The 23,901-nt window shown below is 57.3% G+C and overlaps 1 protein-coding gene across 1 annotated transcript; it reads right to left on the reverse strand.

The window, feature by feature from the left end:
* Positions 1–12: 12 nt before the first annotated feature.
* Positions 13–22,989, reverse strand: LOC119111848 (uncharacterized; the record flags this gene model as incomplete). The annotated part of the gene is given in 5 exon segments (XM_037235675.1): positions 13–91; positions 7,383–7,492; positions 9,940–10,052; positions 11,047–11,289; positions 22,807–22,989. Coding segments are annotated over 5 exon segments (605 nt in total), but the record flags the coding sequence as incomplete, so codon positions are not given.
* Positions 22,990–23,901: the final 912 nt, after the last annotated feature.

The following is a 23,901-nucleotide window of genomic DNA, read 5'->3' on the forward strand; positions in this document are numbered from 1 at the left end:
CTCCTGACGTACCCCTGGTCGTCGATCAGATCCACCCGGCTGTCCTCCGTGCTGAAGGTGAAGCAGTTCCTCACGCCGACCTGGTGCGATTCTGCAAAACAGGGATCCCAGATGTCAGGTACACGGGTGCGCAGGAAGAGGAGACACACCACATGATCGCTCGCGCGGCGGCTCACCTTGTACCATGCTCGTCATCCTGCCTCTCGCGCGACGTAGAACTTTATTGTTTCTCCGCTACGTTGTGAGAGAAATCGGGCACGAGGTGGAGCGGGAATTGATAGTTGCGTCGCTGCGTGGATCGAGTGAGGCGTTAAAAACAATGTCATTGTACAATGTAGTGAAAGCGATGCACGTTCGTGTCTAGTACCGTGGAAAGTATATTTTCGGCTTCTCTGCATACGCCTGCGACCGCATGTATTTATTTGTATGCACATCTTGTCATTGGCTTGCTCTAAAAGGCACATCAGCACGGACAGAGCTCACTTAGACCGCTTACGAGTAGGCTGATATGTGCATAGCCGTGTTGATTTTAAGTTCAAGTAGGACTATGGTAAATCACAGTATGCGTAGTTCACGTCCACGTCGTCCACCTAATACTGGCAGGCCTTTGTTTCATGGCAAGGACAGATCATCTGATGTAAACAGCCTGTCCTTACAAAGCCCTACCTTACAAAGCCTGTCACAGTTAAACATTTCACTAGCAGCAACGTAATTCGTCATGACACCCAGAACCTAACGCTTATCCTATTAGAGGGGTGGGGGGGGGGGATGATGCGCCCTTTAAGGCCTTTCCGAAAATCACTCTTCGGCATGCTGTGCAATCGCGTCCCAATTTTCAGATGACCATGGGGTATTTATTGCGCGTGTTTGAACACCAAACACGTGTTTCTGGCTTTTCTGGTTTTGGAGTGGCGGTGTTTTTTTAGGAGCACTACACGGCGATCTACGGCCTGAGTGTGTGGGTGGGCGGGAACCGGCGATGCCGCGGAATGCACGCGACGGGCCGACATTGTTATATTCATGGAGACGAGCATCATACATGTATGCTCATATACCATTGTACTCAAAATTGAACAAGAAATACGTCTGTTTAAATTTCGTCAAGCCACAAAGCGTCGTCTCGTAGTTATGGTGTTCTAATTCTGTCAAAGTGCGATTTTCCGGCAAATTTGATCTTTGTCCTGCCATAACAGGGTCAACTATTGATCCAACAACATGAAAATTGGTGCCATTCGTGAGATCTTGTCCAGAAAATTGACTGATGTTTTCCGCTAAGCTCCATCTTTATTATTTTGGAAATACCAGGTTCGTATCGAACCCACATATCAGTCTGCGTTATGGACGCGGCGGATGAGGGCTCAAACCCACACATCAGTCTGCGTTATGGACGCGGCGGATCAGGGCTCAAACCCACACATGAGTCTGCGTTATGGACGCGGCGGATCAGGGCCAGCGTGAGTTGATACGCCAGGAAGGTGGGATATTGGCTCCCGCGGCTCAGCTATCGACAGGCCGTTAGTTCAGAACCGACAAGAATGACGTCACGACCATTTTCCGCACGATTTAACGGTCGGGTTCAGAATGAAACGTCCGCTTGCGTGGTCACTCAAACTAAGGAAACGGCCACGTCTGGCCCAGCATTCCCGCCGCCGTCAGCGCCGTTCCCAGGGCCGCCGGCCGCAGACGACCTCAGCGGGGGAAAGTGCCGGCGCCGTTTCCTCGAGACAGCGTGTGTGGCGCGCAGGGCGGGGTGGTTTCCATGACATCGAGGTAGCGTGTGTGGCGCGCAGGGCGGGGTGGTTTCCATGACATCGCGGCACGGCGCCAGCATTGCTGACGGTCAGGACACCGCGCCTTCCCATGCATGGACCGAGACGTGGCAGCCGCATGCTCGCGGAGATGTCTGGCGTTTGTCCTGTGCGTGTGAGAAAGGGAGGTCCTAAAGGGAAGATTTACGAGACGTTTTTCCACTATCATGTGACAGATGAAAACTTTATGGGATGAAGCCGCGCCCTACGTTATCGAATACAATGCCACAAAAACGGCCTCACAACAGATTAACGGCCGGTCCTAATTACGTTTGAATCTTCTCAATGACACCTACCCCGCGAAAGGAAGGGGCAAAAAGATTACAGGATCCGCTGTCGCTAGCCGTGGAGAGCCCTAATTTGCTGGGCGTCGTACAGTCTGACAGGGGCTCCTTGGTTGGGCTGCAAAAAAACGTCTGCAGGAGCTGCCATAGCCACGACACCGAACGTAAGCCCCAGAGGCGGAAGGAAGAGTGTGTGCCACCTCGCATCTGGCCGTCCGCTTCCTCGCATCATGTGCAGCTGTATGAGGTAAACGATAGCGCAGCGGGCTTTGCACAGCCCCAATCCCTCCACTGCGTATCTCCGAGAGCAAAACGACATGTGGTGGTGCCTGGTCTTTGACCCTTAACACTGTCTACGATATTCCGAGGATGCTTTGAATGGTGAAATATGGTTACGGATGCCGATTCACCAGACACATATTACCCGTATTTCACGTTGGACATGCTGCTGTTTGACTGTGAAACAGTTCACTGACCGCCTGTTCACTCCAAAAAGGAAAGCCGGCATGACCCGTCAGACCGCCGCCCATCATCATCATCGTCATCGTCGTGATCCGCTAGATCGCCCTCGCACATCGCCGTGCCGCCGTCTCCCGAAGACCTTGACAGTCTCCTCGGCCCAACGCTGGCATTTCCTGCTTCGAACCGGGCTAAGCCCACTAGAGCCAGGAGGGGCCTGTGGTCCGCTCATACCGCCGCCAACATTTCCGGCTTTGAACGACTGTAAGAGGCGATGAGATCGAGTCTGACGATCTGACGTCAACGCAGCAGCACGTGTTACAAAGGCTGGAGCCACCGGGACGCCGCTGAGGTCACGAGGCCCTCGGGTGCTCGTCAGGGAGGGCCTGCCGTGGCCAGTGGGCGCTGCTGAGGTCACGAGGCCTCGGCTGTTCGTCAGGGGGCGCTGCTGAGGCCATGAGGCCCTCGGTTGCTCGCCAGGTAGGGCCAGAGGCGCTGCTGAGGTCACGAGGCCTCGGCTGCTCGCCAGAGAGGACCTGCCGTAGCCAGGTGGGCACACCCGGCCTGCCGCTGGCATTGAGATTCCAAGCCGAGCCCAGCCTGGCACGCCGCCAACCGAGCAGAAAAAGGCACGAGTGAACATCTGGCTCAAAAATGCTGCTGAGGCGGACTGCAGGGGACAGGAATCAGACGGGGCCCAGGTCCTCCACGCATTGTAACACGACTGCCGCCCTGGTATCTTTCTCCGTCGATCCCCGTCTCCTCGTGCCGAAACGGCCTGCAATCCGATCAGTCGCCTCCCGCGGCGTCGGCGGACGGCGTCGTTGGCCAACCGGGCGGCGCCGGTGGCAGGCCGGGACCGGACTCGGTGCGGCGCGCGGCGCCCCGGCGCCGCCGCCGGCTCCTGCCGGCCTCCCTCCGCTGCCGCGCCGCAACCTTGCGACCCAGCGCCGGGCGGCCCGCCGCCGTACGCCAGCCTGTCCGGCGCCATCACTTTCGCTTTTGCGTCGGCGGCCGGCGTCCGGCGCGCGTGCCGAGTGAAAGTGCGTCGTCGAGGGAGACGTAGGACGGCGGCGTCAGAGACGGGCGGCGGTCGCCACAGAGAAAGCGCCGGTCGCCGCTCTTGACCTCGTTCAGACGTGCCGCCGGCCGGCTGGACGCGGCCGGCACACACGCTCGGTCGCCGCCGACCTGTACCAGGCGCGGCGACCGAGGGGTGCTGCGGCGTGCGGAGCGGCAGGTGGGCGTCGCCGCCACGCTCCGGTCAGCGGCGCCGCTCGCGTGCGGGCAGGGTGCCACTTCGAGGCCGTCGCTGCATAAAGAGTGTCATTGGCGTCCGTCGCCACCTCATGAAAGCAAACCTCCGGTCGCCCAGCCAGCAGACGGACCGCCCTCTCGCCACGGGGCGGCGGCGATGACTCCTCCGTCCGGCTCGCCTTCCATCTGGCCCGGGTCCTCCGCCGGCGGTGGGGTCCTCACGGTTCACGGGAGCGGGGAGGGGGCGGGCGGCGTGTGCGGCCAGCCGGCGCTGCCCCGCTCCGCCGGGGGCCCTACCGCCGGCAGAGCGGTGGCGTGCCGCGATGGAGCGATAGCCAGTCCATCCGTCTCACAGCGAGTGCAGACCCATGTTAATTGGCAGAGAATCATGGCCGATAATTGCCCATCTTGATGGCGATGAGTGAACGGACGGATGGGCGGAGATGGCTCTATCCGTGCAGAAGGCAGATTATCCACAAAGAGACCGCCCACCCGGCTACGATAGCTCACAGAGTCGATGACCGGCCATGTTTGCCCGGGTATTTGGTAGGAGTGCACAGCACAGCTTTCAGCATAATAATGACTCGAGATAAACAGCACAGGATCTAACCCCAGCCGCCTCAGTGGCAGACAGGTGATCTGACCCCAGCCGCCTCAGTGGTGGATAGGTGATCTGACCCCAGTCGCATTAACGTCGGACAGACGATCTAACCCCAGCCACATCAATGGCGGACAGGTGATCTAGCCCCAGCCGCCTCAGTGGCAGACAGGTGATCTAACCCCAGTCGCATTAACGTCGGACAGCGACCTAACCCCAGCCACATCAACGGCGGACAGATGATCTGACCTCGGCCACATCAATGGCGGACAGATGATCTGACCCTAGCCACACCAATGACGGACAGCTGGTGCACGTTTTGCGCTTACTAGAGATACGATATGAACTTCTTAGTACATCGTGATATAACTTTACTGGCCGAGTGTTGGACCGCGTAAGTGTGGACCACGGGTTTCCGTTACCGATCTATCATGCCAGTTTGCCAGTCTATGGCATCATGCTGAAAGGTTTCCAAGGCGACAATACGGAAAACCTCTGCTCCACGCTACATCCCTGGCCGTCTGTTCATCACGCCCTTTTGTCCAATGGTTATGAGGGTGTTGAGTAGCTATATCATGCAAATCACCGATACACTTTCTTTCCAGAGGTAAGTTAAGTTCAAGGTGATATTGGCTCAAACCTGAATGATTAGGATAAAAAGCAAAATGATGATCGAAGTAAACCCGAAATCTGTCATATCGTGAGCAGAAATGACCGAGCAGTGTCATTGACTAACAAGTGTTTTACAAGACAACACGTCGCGCCAGGCCTCCTGATTCCCTTCTCGTCGCGCCAGGCCTCCTGATTCCCTTCATGTCGCGCCAGGCCTCCCGATCTTCGTCGTCAGGCGTGCTGATCCCCTCAAACCGGTGTTGGTTAATCTTCCACAGCGGACTAATGCCATCGGCGTGCCAATACCCAGCTCCGTAGGTGCGAGATCCACTACGGTCAGGGTCATCAAAGGTCATCGACATAACACGAGTTCTGATGGCCTCACAGAGTGCGTCGGAAGTAAATGGTGAGGCGCCAGGTTTTTATCAGATTTATTTCGTGGATTTATGCGAGGCTACGAGGGTTCGGCAAAAGGGTGTTCATTTCACCTGGTTTGTTAGGTCAAAAACATGGATAGCGTAAATGGCTTAAGCAAAAGTTTTGGCTGATGTACAATATTTGGTCCAGTTTTGTCATTGTGACTCTGGCCTACTGGATGTAAAGTTAACAGGGTGTCTTACAAAATATGCGACGAAAACAATGTGAAGGGCGGAAACTCGGATGAAGTTAGCAAAGTTTACAAACGTAAGGAATATGTCGCCGTCACATTTTGTGCTGTGACGAGAATATGCTATGGTATGTAATCTAGACCTAAAATTTATTTGAAGGAGGTTTTGAAATCCATCATGGTGCGGGCAGTTCTTTCAGTCCTGCTCCATGGTTGAGCGTTAGCGTCCAAAGAGCGCCTGACTTCCTGTAGATAGCCTTGACGAAGGATCATGCCTTGCAACACTGCTGATGCAAATATGGTCGGCCTGCAGCTCATGTCTGCTACAGATCAGCAAAATATGCATTCGAAACCCGGGGAAAGCTGCACAGCTGCCTCTCACATCATACCCATTGCCTGTCACATTACGCCTACGCGATATTCCTAATGCGCTCTCCATTGCAGACAGTTAACAAGCCACAGCCGGCCTGCTGCTCGCCTCGTGCGGTGCCATGGGCCCACCCAGGCCTCGTTCCCAGCCGGAACCGTAGCGCGCCAGCTGACCTCTGGACAGCGTGCGGGCGCGCCGCGGCCGGCGGCTATTGGAGCCGCAGATTGGCCGCCGCCGCCGCCGCCGCCGCCGCCGCCGCCGCCGCCGCCGACGCCGCCGCCGCCACCGCCGCCGCTGCCGCCACCGCCGCCGCCGCTGCCGCCTTGCATCGCGGACGCGCGGCGCCGGTGCATAGGCGGGAGCGGGGCGCGGCCCGAGGAACCGGTCCTGCGCGGCGTCCCAGCCCCCGGCTGAGCGGCGGCCACGGCGTCGAGGCTGGCGGAGGCAGGCCGACATGAGCTCCGGCCGCGGAGCTGGACCGGCCTCTGGGACCTTGGCAGCACCCTTCTTCGGTTTATCGAAGGACCAGAGCGTAGTCAGAGCGGGGATGAGGACCGGCCGGTGGTGAAAACATCACGAGGCCCCAACCCATATGGGTCGGAGCGTCAAACAGCGGATGATCAGGACAGAATCAGGACAGGGACGTCGAGCCGAGCGGCGGCCCAGAGGGCGGCCAGGACCGGAACCTCAGAACGACTGGCGGCCTAAGGCGGATGGGATCAGGACCTTCGAGCGTCCGATCGGCAACGCAAAACAAACGAGCGACGGCCAGCCGCTGGCAGCCACCAGGCCGGCCGATGAGTAATTAACGGAGGCTCACTCTAGACGATCAGGCGCAGGGACGGGCCATAAATAACCCCTGGTTTGGAAACATTACCGCTCGCTCAAACGATGTGCAAAGACGGACAGCGAGGATTGGGAGGTTATTGACACTGGGCCATCCCCGCGTAGCTCGATGTATAAAGTCCGCCGGGCTGACTCCGCCAGGCGCCAATACCCGAAAGACAAAGTCTTGACGTGGCGTGCATTAGATTCCCATCAAATGCAGTCAGTATGGCAGGAATTGGCACAGCGGCGGTCCTTGCGGCGTCAGAGCACGGTGAGCTCGGACGGAGTCATGCCATGCATGCTACGATCGCCAGGGCCGTCGATTGGCGCGTGACGCGAGCCCATCGACCGGCGCTGTGAGCGCGCTTTGGACTGACGAGCCCACAGAGCCATGCTGGTGGCGCTTGCGGCGGCGCCATTGGTTTGTCCTCGAGTTCCGTCTCGTCCCCGAGGCAGGCCGCGGTCGTCACGGCAGCTTAGGGCGCCGCGCTCGGATGACTCACTGGAGCACGCTGGTGGAAGAGGGAGAGCAGGGTCGGGGGGGGGGGGGGGCACTCACCGTCAGGCTTGGAGACCTTGACCTGGAGGTTGTAGGGCCGGCCATACACCACCTCCTTGGCTCGCCGGCCGCGATCCATCAGGCGGAGAGTCACCAGCGACTTCTCGTTTCTGTGAACAGAGCCGCCGATGTCGCCACGTCAGCTGTGTCTTAGGTTATCGGACGGTTGCTGTCGAGCAATATCAGACATCGGGCGGACGTCAGTCGGGTAATCGAGCAGCGCTAGTCAACGACATGACAGGCATCCATTAGCAATCACTCAGATGCCCGTCATTCATCAGTGAAATGTCAGATATCACCCACACGTTACTCAGATAACAGTCACGAAAAGTGAGCATACGGCTGAAACGGCACTTGCCGGCTCCATTCGAATTGAACTTTGGCAAAAATCATCGGTCGTTGCCGATAACGATATCAGAAATGCCGCGTCATTCTTTCCCGTGAGAACCGATGAGGAATGTCGCCATCTCTACTGATTGCGCCAGGGTCTCCTCCACGCCCATCTCCGAAGCAGTTTCCCAACCGCCGATCTGACCAGAGCTCACAGGCTTTCTATCCACGAGATAAGGGTCTCGGTACCGCCAGCACAGCGGCGCATCGTGCGTTTGTCCCCTCAGCATAGATCACCGCACCCAGCGTCACCGGCGTTCAGATGCCGGTGCCACCCAGGAATGACGCATGGCTCTCCCATGCATGGCAGCCAGCCAGCCCTCCCTCCGGAGGCATCCCACCCCTCCCGCGCGTGACATCCAGCCCCACCCCAGCACGCAGCCCCTGACAACTCCCACCGGCGTCCCGCCACTGCGGTCACGGCATGGCGGCATGGCATGGTGGCAGGCCATGCCTGGCCGCCCGGCCCGGCACCCCGCCGCACTCTAACGGTCGAAGCCCATATCGGCCTCATGCCGCCCTCAGCGCTCACGTCAGCCTGGGCGCACCTCCGCCGGTGTCATTAGCATGCTACAGTTTCCGTGGCCGGGGCCGACCCCATGTAATTACGGCCTTGCTGCAGGCCTGACTCGAGTCGGCGCGATCGAGGCGGACCGATGTGCTTTCGGGAGTCACAGACGGGAGCCATCTGGAGCCGTCTTCAGACGGGAGCCATCTGGAGTCCGCCAGAGGCCGTGGGCTCACCCAGTCAATACTAAAGTTGCGGGGGTTATAGGCGTGACGGAACTAGACTAGAAGTCCACCCGTCGCCACGGTAGGTTTATTGCCTGGGTGGCATCAACCTTCTATTATTAGCGTGGAGCAGGATGCGTGCATATGGTGGCGTGACATGTGCCACGTGACATGGGATTTGTGAGTGGGCTCCGTTCTGGCTGGACCTTTGCTTCTGAGCTAATAAACGATAGCCCAAAAGCAAGCGTACAAAGGAAGCCATTCTCAGAGACTGAGGTTAATCGAGGTACTTAGCGGCCAACCAGTGTCTTTATCGGAGCTCCCCACTCGCTAGCAGTGATTTGGATTTCACGGAAATCCCACACTTTTAGCCAGCTTGACGAAGTCCACCTGAGCTCGAGTGACTCGACTGGACCAGGCCGGCCCTGCGTGGCGGCGCCGAGCTCAGTCGGGGATCCCGCCAGGCCGTCTGTAATGACGTCCGTCCGACGGGCGCTGATCCATTACCCCAGCGGCGGCCGCCGCCGCTGCCGGTGCGTCGTTACGCGCCACTTAACGGCGTTACGGGGGCGGCGGCGGCGCGGCGGCGGCTGCCGGGTCGGCCGGCGTCCAGGCCCGCCGGGCGGCCTCAGAAGACGCCGAGCGCAGCCACCGGTGCCGGCCGCCGCCCGCTGCCGACGCGCCACTGGCAGCCCCCGACGGCCCGTAATGTGTATTATTAGGCGGGTGGAGAAATGCATCCCGTCGTGAGCCTGAGTAACCCTAATGCGTGACCCAACGGTATCTCGGACTATATCACCCGACGGCTCGACGGCGCCGCGGGAGACTGCAGCGTCGGGTGGCTGTGTAGCACTACGGACACAGCCTTCAGGAAGCGGCGTGTCAGCGGCCGGGCGAAGCTAGGAGCCCAGACTGGTGTCCTGCGCTGCATGACGCGAGATGCTGTTAGTATGTCTGTACTTGCATTATCCGTAATGTGTAAACTGCCAAATCAAAACCAACGCGCCGTTAGGTGCTCATTGCTCAGTGGCATTCGATTATGATCACGGAGCTATCTGGTGGCTATTGGAGGACTCCACACGGCCAGGGCAAGTCTGGCTTCATAAAGCAGCCAATTTTTACATTGTCATGATGTTTTGGGGACCTGTGTGACTCTTGTGTTTGTTCTGTCCTCTATGCTACATTAACCTCATGACCGTGCATACATACACAATACGTATCTACGAGCACCTTTTTCGCAGTTCTTTCGGGATACCTTGTCGCAGGCAGTCAGTCTTTCAGATTTCGAACACCATTTTAGCTTGTCTGACTTGGTAAAAAGCCGACCACCCTTTTGTAGCTTTTCTGAGCTTTCCTGTCTGCTTTCAAACCGGGACAAGTCGCCTCGTCTCGTGCCGCGTAGCGGTCACCATTGCGGGCTGGCCGCCGTCCTCACCTGGAGTTCTTGAAGCCGGGGTTGCCGCACGTGATGACGTACAGCTTGTCCTCCGCCACCTCCAGCTTCTTGTGGAACCGCACGGCGATCGGTATTGAGCGGTCGTCGGTCCTCTGAAGAGAGGATGGGCGGTGTGATCAGCCCGTCGACGTGGGCGACCGGGGTAACGGCGAACGCGGGCAGCCAGCTCTGTTCATCTCGTTCTTATGGCGCGAGGAGGATGCTATCAATCACGGTTTCGTGTTCATGTAATCAAATGGTTGGGGCTACAAAATGGGAAGGATAACCGTCTACCCTGAACGGCGAGAATGCCCAGAACAAAGACCTATAACCTGAACGGCGAGCCTGCCCAGAACAAAGACCTATAACCTGAACATCGAGCCGGCCCAGAACAGACTTATAACCTGAACGGCGAGCCTGCCCAGAACCAAGACCTAGAACAAGAATGTAGAAGCCGTGCCAGCGTCGAACGTCATCATGAGGCCCTAGAACACACTCATGGCTGAAATATGCTCTAAGCCTCTATTCAACTTTGATGAGCATCGCACTGGGAATAAGCCTGTGGCGTCGGCAGTGCTAGGTGCCATCGCTTGGTGTGGAATGAATCCCAAGCAATCTGTACAACTTCGAAGGTGTGTTATCTTCGGGCAGTTGATCCATTCGTTAGGGGGGGGGGGGGGTGTTGCGTCACATTATAGTGTATCATTACCGTACGGTAGATGGCTTCAGACTAATTGTCATTCGTGTGAGGAATAACCTACATTCGAAGTTACCACACTCAAATTGATATTCTCCTGAAACATATTCGTCTCATCTGGGCAAGGCCATCTCAAAACGTTAAAAGAAGCCTTTTGCAAAGCGAGAACTTTGTAACATTTCCATCGCCACAGAGGGTAGGCTTTAAGAAGGACAACGCTCAAGTCCTAACACACACTTCCCTCTGAACATGACCGTGACGGCCGAGGGAGCAGCATGACTTTCATGCGGCACGCTTTTACAACGTCATTACTTTGGTCGGCGTTGCCTGCGTAGACCCGAGCCGTCCGACCAGAGCCCCGAGAACCCGTGTCGCCACCCCCACGGACGGAGAACGAGAACGGTACTCACATTGCTGCCCTTGACGCCGCAGAAGTCTGCGTCGCCTTCGCTGGCCAGCAGGTTGATCTTCATCCTCGTCTCGGAGCCACCCTCGCCGTACTGGGTGCACGCATCCGAGCGAATGTCTTTGCCGTGGATGACGCCGAAGAAGGGCTTCTCAGTGCGCACGAGGATGGTCATCATGCTGGCGTCGCAGCTGGCCGTCACCGTGGGCTCAAAGTCCTGAGCGTCCAGCAGCTGGCCGCCTCCCAGCTGAAACAACGACCCAACTCAGCAGCTGCAGACGAGGGAGCTTGGGGAACGGAACATATCTGATGACAACGCTTGCAGATGATCAGGTGGCACAATGGTAGCATGACACAATGGCAGTGCTGGCCAGCAGTGACAGTCTATCATGGGAACGCACATCCAAGGTATAGAGCTAGGTTTTTAGAGCAGCCTCTGGGGTGCTGTGTATTCCGGAGTGTTGCAGGTGTGAGCGTTTTAGATAAGGTTTGACTGAATAGCTCATGTACCGCGAGGTTGAACTTGGATTTGGTTCCCAACATCACCATCTCAGCGAGGTACGAACTGAGAGGGATATGGTGTCGTCGCAGTGAGATGCAAGTGGGCTAGCGACTGGATGCATGTACATTGCACAGCAGCGTCGACTCGCTCACGGCTAGTTGTTTCAGGCTGCAGCGGCTGATGGCGACTATCAGCAGGTATGTGCGCCAAAAGCGGTAATTTAGTTGCCGGTTTTACAGACTGCAAAGTTCGGCGACATGCTGCCAAGCTCAGAAGTGACGAATGCAAGTGAGAGGGAGGAGGGGGGGGGGGGGGGTACGAGATGGTCGCAAGACACAAGAGTCTCCTGGTATCATTTGATTAACCAAAGTAAGGAAACTGTGTCGGAACAATTCAGGTTGGGGCCATCGCGCATATATCCCCGACTCCCCTCTAACATTTACCCCCCCCCCCCCCCATAGCCTGCCGTTTTTCCTAACGCGTTTTTCCTAACACGGCCTGAGCACTAGTGGATTAGTATTAATGAGCTCTCGCAATTGGTAATAGGTTTTATGCTGCTATGTCAAGAATTGACCCCATTATGCAAGGTCAATGGTCAATTCTTGCCGAAAATTGAGCTTTTTCGGCTTTATGGGTTCATATGTACGAGACCATGCCTTCGTAGCGACAATAAACCTAAACAGGCGTGTTTCTCGGAGTACAATGGTGTATATCTCGTTGTGTTTCAACCATGCATCTATGCATATATGTCTCTATTAGTATACCAATGTTGGTCCGCCGCGAGTGTTCCGCAGCATCGTAGGGTGCCGTCCTCCCGTCTGCGCAGACCGCAGATCGCCCTGCAGTGTTCCTAAAAAACTGCCGCTGCTCCGAAACCAGACATCTACACGTCTTTGGTGTCAAAACACGCGCAATAGATGCCCCATAGCCCAATGAAACTTTGGAAGCGATTGCACGTCATGCCGAAAAGGTGTTCTCAGAAAACCTTTGGCGTGGTCACATCGAACCCTATCAGGGCGAACTTTGAGGGGCTTCGATTTGTGAAACTGCATAAAGCCGATTCCCGGGAACAACTGGAGAGCAGTGTTTGATTAGGCAAATCCACACATATTTCATAGTTAAGAATAAATTCTGCTCGTAGAACGTCGTAGTTCTGAGGCGCCCCGTGCTTAACCCCTACCAGTAATATTATTGACACCTCAGGAATCTCTAGATAAGGGGCAGGACCAAAACCCACTGGTCTGACTTCGAGCTTCACTTTTCTGGAGTGGATCAGTTGCATCTAAAGCTGTGAATTTCGTAATATGTGCTGAGAATCCGCCTTAGCAGTGATAGTCCCATGCCCACATGCAATATGGTTTGCACATTCTTCATGGATAAGCATGGTTGCGTGTTCTGTTTTGCCTGCAATCTGACCAAATATCGGGCTCTCTTTGCCTGCAATCTGACCAAAGATCGGGCTCTCTGCCGACAGTTCAGACGTCAGCACGACTTACCAAGAGCCGGACTGGTCAGTTATGGGCACAGCCGGGGAGCTGGTCTCTTCGCTGGCAAGTTGAAACAAAGCCTTTTTGTAGTGGTGTGCAAGGGTAGATGAGCTGAAAAGGTCCTGCGGTTCAACAAAATGGAACCATTTTGCTAGCTTCTGCAATGTTCCTCACGACTTTGGCGGACAGGGGTGTAGGTTTTTCCTGTGTCGCGTTTTTTTCACGATTCTGATATTGGATATTTATACCTAACACAGAACCATGTACTCAGTCGTCGTTTCTTGCTAAACAAAAGTTGAAATCATGGTCATGACTTAACATCAGACGAAGCGGTTTCACCCCCAGTGCTTGGCTCAGCAAGAGACATCCGCAATAAAACGCTACGCATACTTTACCTGAATGGGCATATGCAGCTTAGCATTCAATGATGCAAACCCAGTTAAACCTGCGCGTGAAAAAGAACAAGGGTTTCGGTTTGCACCAGCTATGATTAGTTCAATAACTGACGCCTGGGTTTTTGCTGACTTGGCTAACGGCGCTGTGAACTACCTCTGACCAGTGGCATCGCGATTGCCATTCGTAAGACTTGAAAGGACGCGCCGCCTGCCGAGACGTGACGGCGAGATGTCGACAGCGCAGCACTCTGTCCGGAGCGCTGTGTTCTGGTCGACAGCACCGCTGAAGCCTGCTATTATCTTGCGCTCAGCCGGCCGGCTGGCGCAACGTGCAGCCAGCCGGCGAGATGGCCGTGACGTTGCCGATGTGGTGATGGCGTGGTCATGCCCGGCCTATCCAACCATTGCATTGCAAGCCGGTGTTGGTCAGCTCGAAGCCGTCACTCCCAGATGGCAGATCCCAGATATAATCGGCTGCAGACCGCCAGCAGCCGGCTGCCAGCCCGGGGGCTTCGGGGGCCATGGCGCGAGAGGCACCGGGGTACGTATTCCAGCGGATGGGAAGCGGCCAATAGGTGCCGATTGCCCCGGGTATGCCGGCGTGTTTGGCCCACTGAGTGGAGGTTGCTGTATGCTGATGGTGAGCCAGGAACCAGACTTGTTGGGCACTGCACCAATGCACTGAGATTGAGTTGATGGCTTCCCATAGGTCGGTTATGCCGCAAGCCACCCGGCAATGACAGCAGAAATGTTAAATGCGATGCATCACGACGAGGTCTGGACAGAGGCGTTGTCAGCAGCGATCGGTGGGAGACAGACATGGCTCGCTTATAACTGCAGATTGCAAACCTCATTTGGGGAATCATGGTCAACAGGCCAATCATATGGCACATATTGTTTCGAGCTTATTTCAGTGTCTGAGATCTCAGCAAAGGTTGAAATGCATTTATGAACCGGCGGCAAATATTGACAGTCTAAAGAGCACCTTTGGTTTGCGGTGAATTACGTCTTTTTCTCAACCATTTCGCATTTTTTTTAAGCAGGGTTGTGAACGGCATGGCACGGTAAGACGTGCCAGTGCTGGGTGCACACTCATCCGTGCATCACGCTGTTCTCGCAGCGGGCTACGGCATTAATGACGCCCAATGCTTTTCAATCATAACCTTTGAATTCCAGCCCCCTAACCCACTGCGGTACACTAAGCATACTGATGGCATGCCAGTCAAAGCGGCGTATAATCTGTGCCGCCACACCCTCTATAGAGTTCATAAACCGAAGCGGCCACAATCATTGCGGACTCCACCCTCCATACACGCGATGTTGTTGACGAGTTGGAGCCAATGGACAACTGCGTTTGATGAGCACCCGCACGCTGCTTAGTGTTCGCTCAGTAACCACCGCCGGCATGCTAACGCAATGTTAAAATCCAGACTAATAAAGGTATCATGTAACATGTAAAGATAACGAAGGTATCATATTTCATGGCAAACAGCTTTATAACCTTAAAAATTGATTCGTCGATGTGTCCAACAATCGCCGCTTGAAGATAGCAAAATATTTGATCGCAACGATGGAACGCACGGAATTTAGCAAAACATCACAGAAAGCTAAAGTTCAGTACTTTTACATACAGTGAAAAACTCTATGATCTTTGCTTCCATTACATGGTTCGATTAATGCTGTTGGATGCTGTCTGTTTAAACACTTTTCTTGCGCAGCAGAAAGTTTTAAGGCATGCTGCCATCTATACAGAAATGCCACACTGTTCTGGAGGGCTTTGTGCAGTTTCGGCTTAGTGAAGTTGGAGCGTTTTAGTCTGAATATGAGGCAGCTAAAATAAATCGCTTTTGGCTTCGGCGTGCCAAGCACATATAAGGCCACAGGCACAATGTTTATTGCCTTTATGCGTATAAGTCCGGTTGTTGCTCAAAGGCAAGAACCGATCCGTCAAAAGACCGTCGAACGGAAGGAACGGAAAAACTGAAGCCCTTGTCAGTACCCCAGATCTAATCATTTCGAAATCTGATTTAAGCTATGCATACGAAGCACATTTACTTTCACGGTACAACTCTCACTGGCCAGTACAAGCAGCTGCTCAAAATGCCTGAGCAGTAAACTTGCTCCATTGACCCACCCTACCATAAAATAATGTCACATGTGCAAACAGCCGCTTCGGTGCGACCCCTCTAAGGAACCATCTCCATGTACAGCACCATGGTCAACCCTGATCCCGTGAGCCCATTGTCCCGCCCGAGCCCGACACCGGGCCATCTGGCCGCACCGCACTGCCGGCAGTCCTGCAGCATGCGGCAGCTGCCCTGCAAGCCGTCTGCAGCCCCCCAGGCCGCCCGGCCAGCCACACCGGCCCCGTCACGAGGACTCCTGCCAAACGAGCGGCGGCTGCCGGCTGTTGTGACGTCACAGAGACGTGAGCCGGCTCCGGTCCCGCTGCCGCCGCGCCTTCTCCGAACGGTACGAGCGCCGCCCGGCCGTCGGGTCTGCGGCATTCTCGGCGCGGCGACGGACGGGGCTGGGGCCGCAGCAGGTCGTCACATGCCGATGTCGTCATCACCGGCTCAGGGTGCTTACGCTGAGGAAATGGTCCACGCGAGCCGGGCGGCGATGCCAGAGACATGGACGCCGATTGTTGTTGTGACACGCCGGATTCCAGAACGCCAGCAAGAATAGGTGGCAGAAATTCAGAGATTGTGTTAAGCTGTCGCACATGACGCGGGAATGGATGTCAGAATATTACTCTCAGCTATTAAAGGTATCGCAGAGAAAAATAAGGCGTCTGTGAATATTGGGCGGTTTTACAGCTTGGTTTACATCTGGCATTCGGCGTGAGAGCCGTTCATTACAAAGTTGGGAGTTAAATCTACTGGAAGGCGAAATCCATTGCTCGTATTCGTTTAACTAGCTGCCATAAAAATGTTAATTGCTCATTGATTGGACTGCCAATGTGAATAAAAATGAGCGATGATTCGAGTTTGTTTCGTTTTTCTCCTACTTGATTGCATTCCTTCGGACTGCGAGCGCAATACAGAGAGTTGTGAGCGCCTGCATACCCAGGGCTGTTCGTTCAAACGGCTCAGTCTGTATTCGTTCGCAATAAAAAGAACATATTCCTCTCCGTATTCCTGAAGTATAATTTAAAGCCCGAAAAAGTTGTTTGTCTGTGTCAAATATGATGCGTGTATTCCGTTCAAGCGGCCGTTTAAAACGCCTCAATAAAACTTCCGTGAGCGATAGCGCGTCCTGGCCTTACAGCTGCACATATTCGACGGTGCTGCGGAGCTGGCCGCTTAGTCGCGTGCGTAACCTTGTGCCCGCCTGCATCGGCTCGGCATTGACCGAGTTTTGCAGCCATCTATTGGCGGAACTTCCTCATCGTGCGAACTCTGGGGCTGCCTCCCAGCGCGTGAGGGCAGGCAGTCACTCGCAGGCCTCGCCCGCGGGGTCTCAGGCAGACTGCGACCGCGGGCTGTGGACTTGCGGCCGCGGCGTCTACGCTGTATCCCCAGACATGGTAAGGCTGGGTCACCGGCCGCCATCCGACCATGGGTCTTCCCGATATATTCGATCTGCGAGTAGCCAGACGACGATTCCGTCCTGGCCTCTCCGTCCGTGCGAAGGCGTCCAGCGGGCCCACCGCTCAGGCCCTGCCGGTGGGCTGACCCTCTGTCCGTGCGAAGGCGTCCAGCGGGCCCACCGCTCAGGCCCTGCCGGTGGGCTGACCCTCTGTCCGTGCGAAGGCGTCCAGCGGGCCCACCGCTCAGGTCCTGCCGGTGGGCTGACCCTCTGTCCGTGCGAAGGCGTCCAGCGGGCCCACCGCTCAGGTCCTGCCGGTGGGCTGACCCTCTGTCCGTGCGAAGGCGTCCAGCGGGTCCGCCGCTCAGGTCCTGCCGGTGGGCCGGCCCGTCCGCTGACAGCAGGGCACCCTGGCCGCCGAGACCCCCCACCACCAGCCGACCGTGCCGGCCGGCCGGCGCGGCCCCCTGCCGTCACCGGCGTTCCCAGCGCCGCCGCTAATCGAGGCAGGGCCGATCGAGGCGCTAATCAGACGACAGCGCGGAGCATTAGCCTGATAAATGGCAGACATGCGCCGGCAGGAAGCAGCGCCTCCTTCTCCGGCCGGGGGCGACGCCGCGAGCCGCGTGCCGACGGCACTCAGGGGATGCCATCACCGGCGTGGGCTGGAGCGTGCAGGCGACCGGGAAGTGAGCGTGGGTGTTCTCTATAACACAGCTTGCATCAGAATCAGTTAAATGCATGTGTGGGATGCTGTAAAGCATATGTAATGAAGCCGATGCATGTAAAGAAGAATACCTGCACTCTATAGTGGAACTAAATGGAAAATGATGCATCCAACACGGCCATTTCTATCTCAGTAGCTGAAGCATTTGATTTAGCACAACGTTTGTTGCAATCATTCGTGGGATGGATATATCACCAGTTCAGCATGGCCGTCGCACAGTTTGCATCAAATTCGTTCGTCATACTCCCGTACTGGGCGCGCATGCCAGGCCGATGACGGTTCGGTTGCACGCCGCATTCCAACACGCAGCTGTCGAAAACATACGCCACTGTGTCTGGTACCACCTCGAGTATTGGTCTGCGTGTGAAAATTTAATGCGCGTGACCAAAGCCCAGCTTACTGGGCGAAAGGTACATTCAAGAGGGAGGGCACACGAGCCCGTACCCCTTAGCGAATGCAGGGCTCAGGGGTGGCGGGCGGCTACAGCACGTCAAAATGCAGTGCCATGAGCCCCGGACAGCAGGCAAGGAGGGTGTCATGATGGTGTGCCCACGGGAGCTTCTCTCGGTGCCCAAAGGTGCCAGTTCCTCCTCGTGACAACCCTGTTGAGGAAAACCAGGCTTTGCTTGCGACCTCTGGACACAAAACACTTTTACTTCCAAAACTCAGCCCTCACAAATCGCGAAATGCCACAGCTCACAATCCTTGCCCAATGGACTTGGCTCATTGAGCCCAACAAATTCCACACCCGGTTCGATGCGGCATCTCGAGGGAGCCCGCTGGTCACCCAGCACCATGGTCAGCCCAGCGCTTCCCCATCGGCCACTGTCTCCGTCCGTGACGTCAGCCGTATCCTGAGGGCGGGCGCTGCACGTGCACGGCCGACCGGAGCCTGGGAGTGCCGCACCGCGCAGCGCGCCTGCGCCGGGCCCGCTGTGTGAGTGCAGAGCCGCAGCCGAGGGCGGCTGGCGGCCATGGCACCTGCACTCCCGTGCCCGGTGTGCGGTGATAATGGCAGCGCCCAAGTGCACGCCGCGGTGACCGTTAGGTCACAGGACTGATTGTGGCGCGTACGCCGGCGCCGCCGCGGCGTTCAGGCCCAGCCGAGCGGGGACGCCAGACAATACGGCTTGATTATGGAGGTGACGCTCCTGTCAGGTTCCCGGGTCGCGCACCACGCCGAGCGCCAGCCGAGCGTCCGTAGCTGGGGCCGAACGGAGCACGTCTGAAGACATTCTCCCGGTCCGACGGGCACCTCTCGCGAGCGAGGGCCACGGTCCAAGAACGGCCGCGCGTGCCACCCGCCGCTCCGAGCCGACGCCCGACCGTGATGCCGGCTGCGCGACCGAGCGTGACGCGTGACGCCAGCTGCGCTGGTCACGCGTGACCCTGGCGACACCGGCCGCCACCACCGGCCGCCCCCGCGCCGGTGACGCGGCCACCGGCGCGGGGCGGCGCGGCGCGGCGCGGCGCGCTCCCCACCTCTGCACCGCCCGGCCGCCGGTGGCACCGGAACCGCCCGCCGGAAACGCCGAACACCGCTGCCGCCGCCGCCGAAGCGGTGACATGGCGGCGGGGCGCGACCCCGGCCTCATGCCGTTACTGCGGCCGTCTGCGGCTGACCTAGTTCCGCTTCAGATGGTGCCGGCGGTCCCAGTAAAACGCGGCAGTGGCTAGGGCTGTGAGGTGGCTCTGTGGAGGGGAGAGTAGCGTTGGGGCCTCCCGAGTCCGACGCTAACGATGCTTTGTTGAGCGTTTGTCTAGCGTCAACAACGGCTCCGTTGCTGCCGCAGTTAGCTAGACTGAGATTCAATGAACGTTTTTACTGATATAAATTGGCCCAGGTCTTTGTTCGTGGCAGACCCCTCATCTCTACAATTCTTCTGAACCCTACTTCGAAAACAGCGTGTGGTTACGACTTCGAAATCAATAACCTGTTTACCAGCGCGCACGAAAAGCAGTTCATGTGAGTCGCCAGCTGGCCCTCGTGCACGCTTCTCCGGAAAGCCATCTGGACAGTGACCTGTGACTGCGCGGTGGGGCGCCATTGTCTGCGCTCGTGCGTCACAATTCGGTGAACGATGAGGTTAGCCAGCCATGACGAACCACTCACACTGAACATTTACTGGCCTAGGAGGAGCGTTCGGCGCCGTGTCCGGCCGTTGGAATCTAAACAATAAACAATAGATTGCCCTCGCTCTGGACACTCGCCACGCGTGTGGGTAAATATATCCGTGCGCGAGGACACTGGCATCGATTACAGGAAGCGCATGTGTAAGTGAAGGTCAACTTTTGGAATGCTGTCGACGGCTGACTCTGTGACTGACTCAATAGCTAATGTGAGATAATGACAGGAAGCAAGATACCAGCGGAATATCCGCTTCCGCTGTCAGTGCTGCGTGGTTCATCTGTCAGCCGCCGCCGGCTGATTCAGTGCAGATCAAGGTGGACACACTTCGCAAGTCCCTGAGACGCATTGCATTTTGTAGGCAAAAATATTTCATGGAGCTCTCCTAAAAACCGATCAATTTCGCTTTCAACACAACCCGCAAGCTCCGTCCTGTTACTCCACCGCCGCATCCAACAGAGACTGATCCGTCTCGAACGCTTTCTTCACACGTGATTTGGCGAGCCGGCCGCAGCCGGCTGGACTGCTGTTGGCCTCAAACCGGGCGTCGGGTATCGAGTGTACACCGCCGGTTCAAGGTCGCGGCGGCCGCCTGACACGGCCGCGCCATATACGGTCCAGTCTGGCGGCCGGGGCATCTCGGCCGCGTGGTCCGATCGGTGCAGCCGATCACGGAGCTCCGTGTCCCCCCCCCCCGCCCTCCTCCCCCCTTCTCGGCGGCACCGTGTTTGGGGTGAGCTGTGAGCCGCGGCCGTGGCCGTTTACTCGACGTCGTTCTAGTGCTTCGCTGCCTAAGTGTGCAATGGGTGGTGACAAGTCCTGAAATTTTCCGCGAACTCAAGTGACGGATCGCGTTGGCAGGCTATATTGGGGTTTGAAACGCACGTCTGACCAGCCTGCTTCTGGAGCAGTTCGGTGGAGTTCATTATTATGCCGAAATGGGAGTCATTTCCTGTGTGTAATTTGATTCACCTCCGGAATGCGAGCTGACGAATGGCCGCGACCGTTGGAGGAAATACCGTAGGGTGAATTTGTTATTATGTAGAACCTAGACACGTCATGAGTTTTCAAACACTCATCACATCTCACTGAGTTCCTTGTCTTTTTATAAATGCAAATCCTTTCAGACCGATGGTCTGAAAATTACAAAACTATGCATCATGCGCATTTCAGTCATATGGCCTCATAACTACGCACTTAGTCACTTCTTTACATGTACCCCACGAACTGGAATATCTAAGGCAGTCTTGACACCTTCATGCAAAATCGGCACGGACGGCCTGTCCGGCCCACCGCCCGTCAGATCCGTCCTCACCCACCATCCGTCAGCTCCGTCCTCACCCACCGCCCGTCATCTCCGTCCTCACCCACCCACCACCCGTCAGCTCCATCCTCAGCCTACTAACCGTCAGCTCCGTCCTCATCCACCCGCCACCGGTCGGCTTCGTCCTCACCCGCCACCTGTCAGGTTCGTCCTCAGCCTACCACCCGTGAGCTCCGTCCTCAGTCCACCACCCGTCAGCTCCATCCTCAGCCCACCACTTGTCAGCTCCATCCTCAGCCTACCACCCGTCAGCTCCATCTTCAGCCCACCACCCGTCAGCTCCGTCCTCAGCCCACCACCCGTCAGCTTGGTCCTCCGGTGCTATGTGCTTGTGCGGACGCTGCAGTCGCCGAGTTAGCCTGCTACTGTCCGTCGCAGTCTCGGGCGACGTTTGTCTCTCACCCGCCGCCGAGTGATGGGGCCTCCTCCCAGCCACGGAATGGTCTGATCACGAGGCCTGTGTGAGCGACGCGGTCAGGTCGGCGCTAGTGTGACAGAGAGGTCAGTACCAGGAATGTGATTGAGTCCCCCGCCGGTGACGGAGATCCGCTGACCCAAGCCGGTGTGTAACGGGAGGATCGGTGGATAGGGAAGCGATTGAGTCCTTGCCGGTGACGGATGTCCACTGACCCAGACCGGCGTGCAACGAGAGAATCAGTGAGCAAGGAAGCAAGAGAGCCCTCTGCGAGACCCGCTGACCCAGCCGGACGGGGCTGAAGCTGGTTCTCGGCTGATCAGGCCAAGGCTGCTGCTCTCCTGGCACGGACGAACTCTCCGAGGCGTAGGGGTGGGGAGTCACGGCGCTCACTGGTGACGAACGCAGCGTCTAAACCCCGGCAGTGCGACACGGCGTCGAGGTCTGCCGTCTGGTTTGGCATCGTGCGATTGGGTCAGCTTAAAGGCCGCCGGTTCGGACGGCGGCCGATTGTGGCCTTGACGCGGCTTCTGAAGCCGGCATAACCAGTCGGCTTTGATTCGCCTTTGTGGGCGGGCGGCCGGGCGGGTCCTCGACTGACTGCACACTGACTGACGTCTGGAGCAGCATCTAGATCGCCTTAATTGCTTGTGAGAATGCGTTGCAGGTTAAGGATCCCGGAACTGTGCTGATCAGATTTGGAACACCTTAGACGTGGGCATGGCGGCTGCTTTGCGGCCCTGGGCGCTGGATTACCGTCCGTCATGCAATGTTCGCCTCCAACCGCTGGCCATGCACCTGCTTTAGGTCGGTGGTGGACCAATCCCTCCTTGTCATGAATAAGCTGCTTTCGCCTCTCTTTTAGGGCTAGTCAGCAAAGGGATATGTGTTTGTACGGGTTGGGGTCACAGGAGACTCATGGCTCATTAATTGTACTTTGCGTGCATTGGGCTCTACATGAACGGTAATAGACAAGGGACAAGGGAGCGTTGAGTCATTCTAGATCACTGAATAGCCTGAAGTGAAATCGCACCCAACGGTCCAACGTTATGAATATTGCGAGTATACGCACATCAACCGCCAGTGTCATATCTCGCGCTTCGTCGTAGAAACTCATAGAGTGCGTCGTGAGCGCGGCGACGCACAGTTTCCTTCCGACTACACCAAAGCCGTACTCGGCCCTGCACCGGCCGGCCTGCTTGCGCTGCGCCGGGGCAGCCTCAAGGCCGGCTGCAGCCGCGGCGTCCCCGCTCACCTGCGCGCATCCCAGCAGAACGCCGGCCGCTAGCACCGCCAGGCCACGCCGCGCCGCCATCGCCGCCGAGATCGGGCCGAAACTGGTCCACGCGTCGCCGCAGCACCACGCCGTCACCACTGCACACGCCGCCGCCGCGCACTGGAGTCGCGCACCGTCTCGCCGCGGCCCGCTCCGCACCGGCCCGAGTCTCGTACTGCCGGCCGTGGCCGCGACACACGCCGGTGGCTGACGTCACACGCTCGTGACGTCACCGCGCCGCTGGCCGCCCAGTGGCCGGGCGTGTCGTCACCGGCCGGGGGCGGGGCGAACCGCGCTTCCGGCGTCGGCGGCGCACCTGTGCCGCCGTCACGGCGTCACGGTGCTGCGCGTGACGCGCGGCGGGGGCGGCACCTGACGCGGCGGCCAGCACGCGCCGCGCGTCTGCCGGCGCGGCGAGATCGGGCCGATACACGGCCTGGACAGCGGCGCCGAGGCGTCCAGGGCTGCAGGGCCTCGGGCGGCACCAGATGTGCCGATACCTTGAGCTGGCGTGCTGTGGGCAGCACGCAGCCACATACTGCAGTGCTGCCGAGGGCGTTCCATGAGGTGCGGGCTTTTGGCTTTTGGCGACATTGCGATGCATGTACGCTGGGGGCAGCTGCTGGCTTCAAAGAAGGCCAGTATGTCTTTGTCAATGAAGCATTGGCTATGTATTTCATTCAGCGTGCGAGTACCTCGGATGGAAGGAAAGCTAAGATGCGCTAGGCATTCTAAAACCATTGACCATCACTCCAACGTTTATTGATGATACGCATGATCCACCCCATGAACAAAAAGCGACATATACAAAAAGATGTTCAACGCTCATGCTCCCAAAAAACGTATAAAGGTGGACGCGGAGGAGATAGATGACTCAGGTACTTATGGGCGTGAGGCACACCGGCCACATCAACAATGACGCACGCGGCGGCATTCCAACACAACGCGGCAGTAGGACTCCTGCAAACGGCGCCCAGCCTCGCGTCTCACGGCGCGAAGAAGTTGTCGATTTTCATCACCTGACCTCCGTTCAGCTTCACCTTGAGCTTGGGCTGCGGCCGGGGGAAGACGTCC

Source organism: Pollicipes pollicipes, unplaced genomic scaffold (assembly GCF_011947565.3).
Source record: "Pollicipes pollicipes isolate AB1234 unplaced genomic scaffold, Ppol_2.1 Scaffold_7261;HRSCAF=8764_pilon_pilon_pilon, whole genome shotgun sequence".
NCBI classification, from domain to species: domain Eukaryota; kingdom Metazoa; phylum Arthropoda; class Thecostraca; order Pollicipedomorpha; family Pollicipedidae; genus Pollicipes; species Pollicipes pollicipes.